Source organism: Antechinus flavipes, chromosome 4 (assembly GCF_016432865.1).
Source record: "Antechinus flavipes isolate AdamAnt ecotype Samford, QLD, Australia chromosome 4, AdamAnt_v2, whole genome shotgun sequence".
Classification (NCBI taxonomy): domain Eukaryota; kingdom Metazoa; phylum Chordata; class Mammalia; order Dasyuromorphia; family Dasyuridae; genus Antechinus; species Antechinus flavipes.
Window position 1 is genome coordinate 422,939,232 of NC_067401.1, and position 12,265 is coordinate 422,951,496.

The following is a 12,265-nucleotide window of genomic DNA, read 5'->3' on the forward strand; positions in this document are numbered from 1 at the left end:
AATAAGAGCATTTATCTTCCCCCCAGATTGTTGTGAGGATAATTTGTAAAGTACTTCACAAACCTTAGGGTTCTATATATGCTGGCTGTTATTGTTATCTACTTTGGGTATTCTCTTCACCCCTCCTTCCCCAAATATGCTAACCTGTGTTATAGGTTAATTCTTTTGGGATCATAGGACCATAAAAAGCTGAGGGAAATATAAAATAAAGGATCCTGTCCCTGACATATACTGGATGAGTGACCCTAAGCAAGTCATTTCCAGCACCCTAGGAAACTTTCATAAGACTCTTAAGTTTCAGAAAAAGTGTATTGATAGAGGTTCCTGCTCTGGGAGCTCCCTATACCAGTTGTCAAGTTCTTGGGGATACAAAAAGAGGCAAAAGACAGTCCTTGTCCTCAAGGAGTTTACAATCTAATGGGGGAGACAATGTGTAAAAATATGTACAAACTATAAATATATAGAAAAAAGGAAATAATTATCAGAGGGAAGGTATTAGAATTAAAAGGCATTGAGGACCTCAACTTCATCATCTATGAGATGAGATGATTGGCCCAGAGATTCTTAGAGATCCCTTCTACTTCTAAATGATTCACTGTTCACCTCCAACTCTCATTTATTGAACAGAAGAAGAAAGTAAAACTGTGTATTCATTAACTTGCCCAAGCTCATGATGGCAAGCAATAGAGGAGAATTTTGAACCTAGGTTCTCTGATAACAACTCTTTTACTCTCTGCAGGTCAACAATATTTGTTGATTTGTTTTTTAGTACTGGATCTGCCTATCTGCTTATCTGGCTTTGGTTGGTTAGTGAAGTGTTTTCTCTAAACAATTTCATTATTGTTCAGACTTAAATTTTTTTAACTTAATAATATTTTATTTTTCCAATTACATGTAAATACAGTTTTCAACATTCATTTTTGCAAGATAGTGAGTTCCATTTTTTGTCATTCCTTCCCTTATTTCCTCTTTCCCAAGACAGCAAGCAATCTGATATAGATTATAAATTTATTTTTTAATGTATTTCCAAACAGTCATGTTGTAAAAGAAATTCATAATAAAAAGGAAAAACTATGAGAAAGAAAAAACAAATAAACAAAAGGTGAAAATAATATGCTTTGATCCACATTCAGTCTCTGGATATGGATGGCATTTTTCATCCCAGTCTATTAGAATTAAAATTGTCTTGGATCACTGCATTGCTGAGAAGAACTAAATCTATCATAGTTGATCATCACACAATCTTGCTTTTACTGTGTACAATGTTCTAGTTCTGCTCCCTTTACTCAGCATTTCAAACTTAATTTTTGTGAAACTGCTTTCTATTGTCTCCAAAAATTCTTGTCAAATTGGGATGCTTTGACTAAAATGAAAACTGAATGTTGAAAATTATCTTTGCATGTATTTTGAAAAATAAAAAGCTATTTTTACAGACCATACAACCCCCACCCCCAAAACTGGACTACTATGTTTATTTGCTTCTATTTCTTATTTATCTAGTTTATTCTGTTAATCTAACTCAAATGTAGCTCAAGCTTCCTTAATTCACATTCAAAGCAATTTTAATTCAATCTACCTTTCCAGTCTAATCTACTTCTCCCCTTCATTCATTCTGCTCAAGTCAAATTATAACAATTGTGTTCTAGTCATTGAGCTTTCCACTTGTGTTTCCTCTCCCTAGAATATCTTTCTTCTTTGTTCCCTACTTCTCTCTCTATTTAGTCTACTCTTCCCACCCCTTCTCCCACAACTCCCCTGGTCTATTTCTCACATATTAAGCTCTGGAGCTACTTTTTTAAGTGTATGTGAAAATTTTAAAACCATGTAGGAATTGGGAGTGGGATGTAGAGGAAGTGACAGAGCCCTGAACTAACAGTTCAAAAGACATTCACTCTCACACTATCCTAGTTATTCAACAGATATTTGTCACCTGCCTTCTAATCTTTGGTTATCAGTCCTATTTCAAATTCCTAACTTTCTCTTTAACAATCCTTTATTCTGCTTAGTTCTGCTGGATTTTTTGACCCAATGCTTTATCCACTGAACCTAATAAGATTTCTGATTTTGGTGGTTTGAGGTTTAGAAACTGGCTTTTTTTTTTTTTTAACAGATTGTAGTCCCATTGGTACCTTGGACTTTGGATCCTCTCCCTGTTTTGACTTTCTATTATTTCTTCCAGCATTCCTCAAACAAGCAATTGGTTCATCACTAGCAAAATCACTCCTACTGTTCTCCAATGAAAACTTGCCAAAACACCTTGGCTCCCAACTTCTTTCTGTATTTACTCATAGTACTACCTTTTTCTAACTCAAATGCAATCTCCTCTCTTTCTAATCCTTTCCCTTAAAAGAAATGACTTTTCCCTCCTCCAAATTGCCATAGAAACTTGATGTTATGGCACTTATATAAACGTCAATGACCATTATCTTCCCTAATTCTTTTTAGAACAATAATAATAGTTAGTACTTATAGAGTACATTAAGGTTTGCAAAGTACTTTATAAATATTGTTTTATGCCTTGGGAGGTAGGTGTGATTATTGTCATCATTCTCATTTTACAGATGAAGAAACTGAGGCACGTGGAGGTTAAGTGACTTTCCTAGGCTTACTTAGCTAGTAAGCATCTGAGGCTGGCTTTGAACTCAGGTTTTCCTGACTCCAGGTTCAGTACTCTGTGCACTATGAGACCACTTGCTGCCTTGGTGCCAGAACAAAGTTTATGCCAGCTATGCAGGAATGAGAAAACATTCATTGTAAGAACAACAATTTGTCAGAACTGCATTTGAAAATCTTCCCAACAAAGTTTCCCAGGTAACTCACTGATTCTTAATATGTAATCTTACATCTGAGATTTCTTTGACATGCTATTTTAGATGATGCTACCAATCCTGATTTATTTAACTGAGGAACAGATCAAAAAACGTCTTAGCTTGATGTATTGTATTACAAAGGGATATATCCAAAGTCAAGAGGATACAAAACTCTTAATTAAACAGATTTCCACTAGAGAATCCATATTTCAGGTGAGGAGAATACAAATAATTTATAAAATTTTGGGCGTTACTTGGACAAGAATTACAGAAGATGGATAGACATGAAGCTGTGTGGGCCAAGTGAACATCAGTAGTTTTACTATATTAAAAGATTGAGGCATCATAGTTCTAGATAGGACTCATAGTTTGAAGAGAAGAAAGCTGGTTTATATTTGAGAAATTGTGTAGTTCTTTCATTGATCCCCAAATGATTTCCTGTTGCAGAAGTCTGTCAATATCAATATCCCTTTGGTAATACTACATGACTGAGAATCAAAAAAACTAATAAATGCAAGTGACCAAAAAGACAATGGTAAGGTAGATAGCAATACATTGACAATCTTATCTTAAAGAAGAAAAATAAAATAAAAAATATCATCAGAGATGTTTAAAATTAAAGAAGGAGATGGGAGCAGTCATGGAACCAAAAGAGAAGGATAGTAAATGAACAGCCTAAATGCTACTCTGCTATCCATGGAAAAGAAAAAAGCAGCAACATACAAACAAATAGCAAATTGTTTAATGTGCCTTCAGCACATTGGGTAAATATGTTCAATGTTTTGGGAAAGACATGGAAAAAATTATACAGAATGAGAAGACCTGGATGGTTTGTAAGAGCTTATGGACGCATCAGAAAACTTAAAGTAAAGTTGAGAAATATGGTGTCTATTGAACATTTAGGCTATTGATTGAGTCAGAGAGATTCTTGAGAAATACCAGTTTCATGATACAGGGAGGAGAATTAAACCTTGTATTTCCAAAAAGTTATAAATATGATTAATACTTCTTTACCTTGCCTATTTTGGGCAAATGGTTTAAAAAAACCTTGAAATATTTTTTACTTTGTATAAGAGAAATTTAATGATATCTTTAATTCCTTACAGAAACTTTATGAAATTTTGGAAATGAATATGAATGATGCTGTCAAAGAGCTTGGTAAGGAGAACCAAGGAACATTTTAATTATCTATACTAAATTCCCATTTTGTTCTTTCAGACTCATTAGTTAATTCCTAGGGACTGAAGGGAAATTATTTAACTGCTTTGGACCTAAGTTTCTTCATCTGCAAAATGAAGGAGTTGGATTGGATAATTTCTAAGACCATTTTCTCCATTAATAATAAGTGATTTCATGATATTTAATTGTAAATCTAAATGATTTTTGAAAATTTTGGTACTTTCAAAGAAGTTTCCTCATCTGTTTTGTAGTAGGAAAGACGCTGAATTTGTGATCACAGGTCGTGGAAATCTATTCTGTCTCTGCTGATTGTTACCTGTATAACTTTGTACTGGTCCTTACTGTGCTTTTTTGTTAAAACAAAAAACAAAAGGAGATGATCTTAAAAACAAACAAACAAACAAACACTTCCAGTTTTAAATCCAATAACTATGATTTCCCTCTTACCCCTAAAGAAAAACATGTGAAACCATTGGTTTGAGATACTCTGAGTGTTTTCCCCCTTTCCCCCAGATTTAAGCCTTATGTTAGTTTATATTGTTGTGTGGAAACTGAGGGGACGATGTATGAACTTTTAAGGTCTCTTTAACCTCAAAGATGTCATGATTTATAGTTTATATTTCATGGAAAAATTTCATACTGTCAATTATTAGAGTGTAAAGCTCCTAGAAAGACTAGTATAGTTTTTTTTTTTTTTTCTTTTTGCCATAATACATTTCTGGAAACCCTGTTGGAAAATGAAACTGGTGAAACGGTGCTCCTAATTTTTTGTTAAATGTAAAAACCATTTGCGGGCAACTATGTGATATATAGATAGATCAGCCCCTCTTCTCCACTCTTTCCTATCACCCTGTCAAAAAGACTTTTTCCTGTGCCTCAGACATTTGGCTGTGTGACTTAATCCTGTTTGCCTCATTTCCTTAATCTATAAAATGAATGGGAGAAGGAAATGACAAACTATGCTTTGCCAAAAAAAAACCCAAATGAGGTCACAAAGAGTAGGGCATCACCAAAAATGACTAAAATGACCAACAAAACCCCCCCCCCAAAAAAAAAAGTCCACAGTTACCTCATTTTGCCACCAGATGGGGCTAAGGCTTCTATAAAAGAACATTTAGAGGCTGTAGTTTTAAACATCAGCTTCATATCTGCGCCATCTTTGGAAACCCAGGAAAACTGAAGAAAAGATGGATTGAGTTGCAGATAAATGAAGAGTATTTTGTTCTTTATTGATTTCTTAGGTAAAATTGCATGATCGAATTGGGTAAAATGAAAAGCATTTTTAATTAGTATAGCCTTTGCTATATTCTTTGAAGATGAACAAATATTAGGAATTTTTATTGGAGAGGAACATCTAGAGTATTAACCAACTAAAACTATAACTTCACTCTTTTAGGATGGTCTTTAGTGAGGAAATTAATTCATATTTAAATTTAAAAATATATGTTATAAAAATCAGTGAAGTTTATTTTTAAAATGTGTTAGGAAAAATTAATATATATCTATTGAGAATAATAAGGCTTTGTCAGAGTTCTGGGAGAATCAGGCCCAATTTTATACTAACTTCATTTACCTTGTGGAAAGGGAACATTGGATTTAAATTAGAAAAGCTTATTGTTGGAGAAATTCTTCACTAAAAGGTATTTATTGAATGCTTACTACTCGGAATATGAGGCTGTAAATATTGGGGCTATATTGTGGAGGACTTGAATATCAAACTGATGAATTCCAATTTTATTCTGGAGGCAGTAAAGAGTTATTGAAGATCTTTCTTAATGTTATGACAAGCAGGAGTGTGTAAAAGGAAGATCACAAAAGGAAGATTAATCTGGTATCTGTGCAGGATGGGCTGAAGAGAATAAAGAAGGAGAGAGAGAGGCAGAATCAGAGACAGAGGGAGAGACAGAGACAGAAAGAGACAAGTGTCCATTGTCAATTAAGCCAATTAAAATAGAAAGGCATTATTGAGGATTTGGGATTAAGATTGTGACAAGATAAAGAGATGACATAGAAAGAAAGAATTCTGTCTGAATGGAATTGCCACAATCTTTATCATTTTTGTCATTTTATTTTTTTTAAACCTTCTATTTTCAAAACAAATGCATAGTTTTCAACATTCACCCTTGCAAAACCTTGTGTTCCAATTTTTTTTCTCCCTCCCTTCCCTTCACTCCCTCCCCAGACAGCAAATAACCCAATATATGTTAAACATGTGCAATTCTTCTATTTTGTCTCTTTTTTGATCACACCATAGAAAACTTATCTTATTTTACTATTGTTGTTGGAAGTGTGGTTCTAATATCAGTGCTCTCTTAGGTCAATTTCCATGTTAAGATAAAATGAGGGATCCATCAGTCACTGAAAGGTTTAAGAAAAAAAGCTTTATTTTTTCTTCTAAAATAGCAAGGATATGCAACAGGGATATGATCACACTTACCTTTTCTGGACTTGACTTTCTTTGAATCCATATGGAAATACTTCTGATCAGAGGAGGAAATAGTGAAGGTTATGCTGACTCTCATAGGTGGCATAGGGTTATAGGACTCTAGGACCAAGTCCAAGAGGCTTAAACTATGTGTCTGGGACTTTTATGACCAGGAAGCTACATCAGGGAACACAGGGCTAATTGGATCCCAAGGAGTAGCTCTCTCTTCTTTTGGGTAAAGTCTCCCCACTGGGAAGAGGAGAAAGAAGTTTCATCAGGGAAAATGCTGATCTTATTACCAATTATCATTGCCCTATAATAGTTTAACTGAATTGCACTTCTGGGAGTAAGCTACCTCTGAGACACCTGGACTTGTAAATTCAATTCTACAGTGCTAAATCTGGCTTAATGACCCCTCCCCACCTCAATAACCAGAGGATGGTACAACCCTTTGGATCCAAATTGGTATGGTGCATATTTGTTATTGGGCAAAACAAAAAATGAAAACCAGACAATCTGGAAAACTTAGGAAATAACAACTAGAAAACTGACAAGTGTATTGTGATCCAGATCCTATATTGGTGGCATGTCCACTATAGAGAAATATCACTGAACAAATGCACGTTCCTAGGGATGGAATAGCAAGGAGAAGGGAAAAAGGATCCTGGATTTGACTTCAGATTTAGATCTGAAAAAATTGGGTATGGTTAAAAAAAATAGAAGAAAGAACATTGTGATTCCTGTATTAGCCATATCCAAAAAAAAAAAAAATTAAAATATGCTTCAATTTTTAATCCATCATTTAAGTCTATTTAATCTCTCTATCTGGATGTGGATAGCATATCTCTTCATGTTGTTGTTCAGGCATTTTAGTCCTGTCTGACTCTTCATGACCCCAGTGGGGTTTTTCTGGCAAAGATACTGGAGTGCTTTGCTATTTCCCTCTCCGGCTCATTTTGCAGATGAGGAAACTGAGGCAAAAAAGTTTCATCATGATTCCTCTGGAACTACAACTGGTTCTATACTTTGTAAATCTTCAAAGTACTATATAAATGTCTATTATCAGTGAGTATTTCTCCATATTTGGGGCAATATAATAATTTCCCTTAAACCAGATCTGCCCAGAGTAACTGCCTACTTATTTAAATCGTTAGCTTTTTGGGAGAGGGCTTAGGGAGGATGTGTGTGCTTCCTCCCACTGTTGGTCTCTCACAGCTTTTTGTGAATGCCACAAACTCACCCTGATGGAGTGGAAAAAGCAGAGGTTAGTATCAGAAGACCTGAATACTGGGCAAATTACATGGCCATCACCAACTTCAGTTTCTTGTTTGATAAATTGGGGATTAGTAATTCTCACTGTGTCTACTTGACAATTTTGTTGTGAAGACCAAAAGAGATAATGGATATAAAGTATCCCATACTTTTAAAGTATAAACTACTTTATTTAAACATAAGCTACTGTTACTTATAATTATTTACTTTAGGCCTATTAGAACATGAGTGCCGTGAAGTTGTCATTGCCTTAAAAACCAAACAAGCCATCCGAAATGTGCTGGGTAAAGCACTGAAAAATCTCAGATTCCTTTGGTCGAGAGGCATAATTGATAAAACTGAAGGAAGCAAGATGAACAAGGTAATGAAATGATTCCTGTTAAAGCTAGTGAGTACTCTTACTCTCTGTTTCCACCAGCCTGTTTCCCTAGAGGCTCAAGTTTTACTTTATTTTTTTGCTTTGGTGGTGATGGATGCCAGCTGGTTTGGGGGGAAGTGTGAATGAGGTGGGAGAGGAATGGATAGCTCCATTGCTTGCCAGTTAGAGCACTTCCCCTTCTATTCCTTCTTAATTGCTAGTAGCTTGTCCTCTGATAGCACCCTCTATCCACTGAATTATTTACATGTTCTCTCTGTCCACTAGAGTAAAAGATCCTTGAGGGCAGGGGCTATTTTTGTTTTCTTTGTATCCCCAGCATTCAGTATGGTGCCTAGAAGAGAGTAAACATTTAATAAATGCAGGATAATAATTGATTAGTGAAATAATGACAGTAACAGAGCTTTAAGAACTCTGGACCAAATAGAGGCAATGCAAATTGGAAATAGGTAACAGAGAATGAAATGCTGATACCAATTTCCTTCTTTAAGCTACAGTATGAATTCTATTTTACCTATAAGTTTGAGTCTTTAATATTCAACAGGAAGATGCCAAATGAATTATTTGAGCATAAAGAGAGTAAAATGTGTAGTAATTGACTGGTAAAGATATAGTAAGTACAATTGTAAATACATAGTAAAGAAAAGTGTTTTCATTTGGAGTGAAAAGGTCCAAGTCCACAAAAATAACTAACAAAGAGTAAGAAGGAGGGGATAGATGGATAAACAATTGATCATTTAAGTAAAAACAAATGACTCAATGAGTTAAAAGCAAAGAAGAATATAACTAACTGCACAATAGATTTTTTAAAAGAAAGTATGTAAAGATAAATGTCAGCTGTCTGACTATTGTTTTATTTGTGTTTAGCTATTTCTTGCCAAAATAAAATCGCTGAACAACTTTCCAATGACGATCCCTCCCCCTACTCCTGAGAAGTTTCTCCACAATATTGTTTGGCTGGAGAATAAAGAGGTTCTCATTGAATTCTTTAAGGTAAAGATTCTTGTTTTACTTAGGGGTTCAGAATTTCTGATAATCAATTTCTATTCTCTAATCAGATTGGCAGAGTTGGTGCTATTCAGAATAATTGTTTCCCCAGAATCTGTTTTCTGTGTTACTGGTGGGTCAGAATGAGACCTGGAGCGAGCACTGAATCTAGCATTCAGTCAAAAGACTTAAATGGTAATCCTACCATGCAGTTTACCAGTTGTGACTTTGGGCAAGTCTACTGGGCTTATATTTCTGGTAAACTTGGTAGCAAACTGTTGGAATCTTTACAAATTGTTAAGTCATTAGAGTTGAGAGAGACAATAATTATCTAATTTAGCATGGTTCAGTATCATTGATCTGATCTTACAAGGAGATATTTTGGGCCAGAACCTGAAACAAGGTACTAAGTAGAACTAATTGATACAATGCTTGTGTTCACACCTTTAGAGAGCTCATATAAGCAAGAAGTATTTAAGTACTCATTGGAGTTCATAAGTATGGGAGATTCACAAAGTAAACTTTGTAACTTTGTGAATTCACACCTCCCTTGAAGTTCTTAGGGCCAGAGAGCACTGTGGGAGAAAACCCATAATCCCTCTCTCTCAGAAGAGATCATATATAAACCCAGTCAAGGGAATTCAGCTGAATTGGATTGGAGAGGAGCACGCTGGGACAGACACAGAGCACTCTGGGAGATTGAGAGCCAGAAGCCCTCTCTCGGAGGCAAGACAGATTCAACTTGGTGCTGGATGAAGGCTGAAGAAAGGAGAGGCAAAGCAAAGGACAAAGCAGCAAGAGCTCTTAGAACCAAGCAGAGAGAGATAGGCCTCAACTAACCGGGCTGTTTTGGAAGGAGAAAATAAACATTTGCATTTTTATCAGCTGGCTGCATTTTGGGTGATTATTACTTTTAACTGAAACTAAGGCTGCCTCCAGAAAAACCTCCCCAAGAAACCTGCTTTCTCCCAGAGAGAACCATTATTTTAAAGAAGAAAAACACCATAGCAAACCAGCTCCAAACAGATTTAGAGGATTTCATTCAGAAACTAAAGCTGATGGATTTATATCTATCATAATCCTTATCTTATGTGACCACATCTGTGCTATTATTTCTCTTCCTGTACATATCTGCACCCAAGTTCTGTTCCCATACTAATGTCTTATTTCTTTACACCACTTTGGCTGTTCAAAACCCTGCATTCTATATCCCAAGGTTTTCTAGTACATGAAACAAGGAATATGTATGTTGAAATGCAGAAATCTTTGGGGCGCATACCTGGATCAAGGACCAGACAAAAAATATGTAGCTCTCCTGCAACCCCTTCTGATTCTCTCAGCATGTAAAACTTGTATTTTATTAACAGATTTCATGAAGATGCTCCTTAAAAGAGCTATCCTTTTTAGGGATTGCTTATTGAAATGGTCTACTTTTCTCCATGCCAAGAATATAGTAATGACCTTGTCTGCTTAGAAACACATATAGTGCATTTATCAGCTCTTCAGTCTCCTCAGATTTCTTTTTGCAGGTTTGGGGTTCTAGCTTTTATTTTGTTATCTCCATCCTACAAACTGGAGTTTGCTTATCTTCAGTATGCCTTTTTCAAATGAATAGTGATTGAAAAAGAATTAACTGAACCCTAGAATTAATTGAACTTTTGATGCTTTGTCCTCTAATCACCATAATAATTGAGTTTAGGACCTTTCCGCCTATGAAAAGAAGCATGTTTTCTCCAAGATACCCAGGATCACATTTTCTTGGTTAATAATTATTTATATTATACAAATCTTTCCAGGGGTGGCTGTTTTGGAGACAAGAGAAGATTGAAATGAGCCTCTTTTTCCCCCTTTTTTGTTTTTTTTTTAAATTTATTTTTAATATACATTGCTTTTGGGGGCGGAGCCAAGATGGCAAAGAAGGCACACATGACTTTCTAGGCTCTCTGATACCCTCATGACCAACATTTAATTCAGTCTCAAAAATAGCGATTGACTGGCAAAACCTATGAAGACTTGAAGTACAACTCACCAGCCGATGATAATCTGGATTTTCGTCAGAAAAGGTTTGTCCTGAGCGGCAGGGGTGAAGATCAGTGCAAGCAGGGAGAGAACTAGAGGTGAGCATATTGTGCAGACTGAATGGGAGCGGTCTTTGTGGTTAGAAAAATTACAGAGACAACACTGGCTAGACTGATTTCTCTGCCCTGTTTACAAAACAGTAGATCAATAGAGCATTCAAAGCTACTCTTTAAAAAAATGCCAAATCCTAATAGGATCTGGCTTTACTCACCCAAAACCAACTGGAAGTGACAGCACAGATCATAGGACAACTTTGCAGCCCCAACCCACAGTACAGGGCTTTTCCTTGGGGCAGTTGCAAACTTGCATGGTACGGGGGCACAGCCCGGGGCAGCCTTAATCTGCACAGTTCGGGGTCAGCCTGGGGCAATAGAATTTTCCACAGCTTGATTTGCTTTGGGGTAGAGACACTTCCGGTTTGAGCGGGGCTGGTCAGCCGCTAATACCCACAGCTGCAAGGTGGGCTTTGGCCTTGGGTAGTGACACTTTCACTGCTTAGTCTCTAGCCTTAGGGCAGTCACTAAACCACACAGCAGGGTTCTCCACTGGGCACTTCCGTAGCTCAGCCGTGTGAGTCACTTCCAGTTGGGGGGAGGGGGACTTTTGCCCAGAGCACTCCCATACCTCACTGCCTGAAGCCTGCTTACATCTTTCCCTGCTTTGCAGAGGAAGCTGATAACTCCCTTGCCCTGAAGGCAGACCCTAAAGGCTTTAAAAAATGAGTAAATCAAAAGGATGATTGATAGCTTCTATACAGAAAAAGAGCAGGTTTGCAATCCCAAGGAGACTAATAGCAAACAGTCTCCAGACAATACCCTAAAGGGGAATGTTACCTGTCCCCTTTTACATAACACTCTCCTAGAAGAGACCATTAAAAGTCTCAAAAGAGTTAGAAGAGAAATGGGGAAAGGAAAGAGAAGCTTTGCAAGAAAATAACAACTTGCTGACATATGAATTGGAAAAAGTAAAAAAATTCCCAGAAAGTGCAGGGAAACAGAATTTGTGAATTGGAAAAAGTTAAAAAAAATTCAGGAAAGTAAGAATTGTGAATTGGAAAAGATAAAGAATTCACTAGAAAGTAGGATTTATGAATTGGAAAAGACAAAGAATTCACAAGAAACTAGGATTTGTGAATTG

At 36.2% G+C, this 12,265-nt stretch overlaps 1 protein-coding gene across 1 annotated transcript in view; it reads left to right on the plus strand.

Moving 5' to 3' along the window:
* Nucleotides 1-12,265, plus strand: part of SLC9C2 (solute carrier family 9 member C2 (putative)) — a 107,096-nt gene that overhangs the window by 57,669 nt on the left and 37,162 nt on the right. The window contains exons 17-20 of the mRNA XM_051998936.1: nt 2,874-3,023; nt 3,917-3,968; nt 7,899-8,047; nt 8,930-9,055. Of these exons, the coding sequence (XP_051854896.1) occupies nt 2,874-3,023; nt 3,917-3,968; nt 7,899-8,047; nt 8,930-9,055 (477 nt within the window). The remainder of the gene's footprint in view (nt 1-2,873; nt 3,024-3,916; nt 3,969-7,898; nt 8,048-8,929; nt 9,056-12,265) is intronic.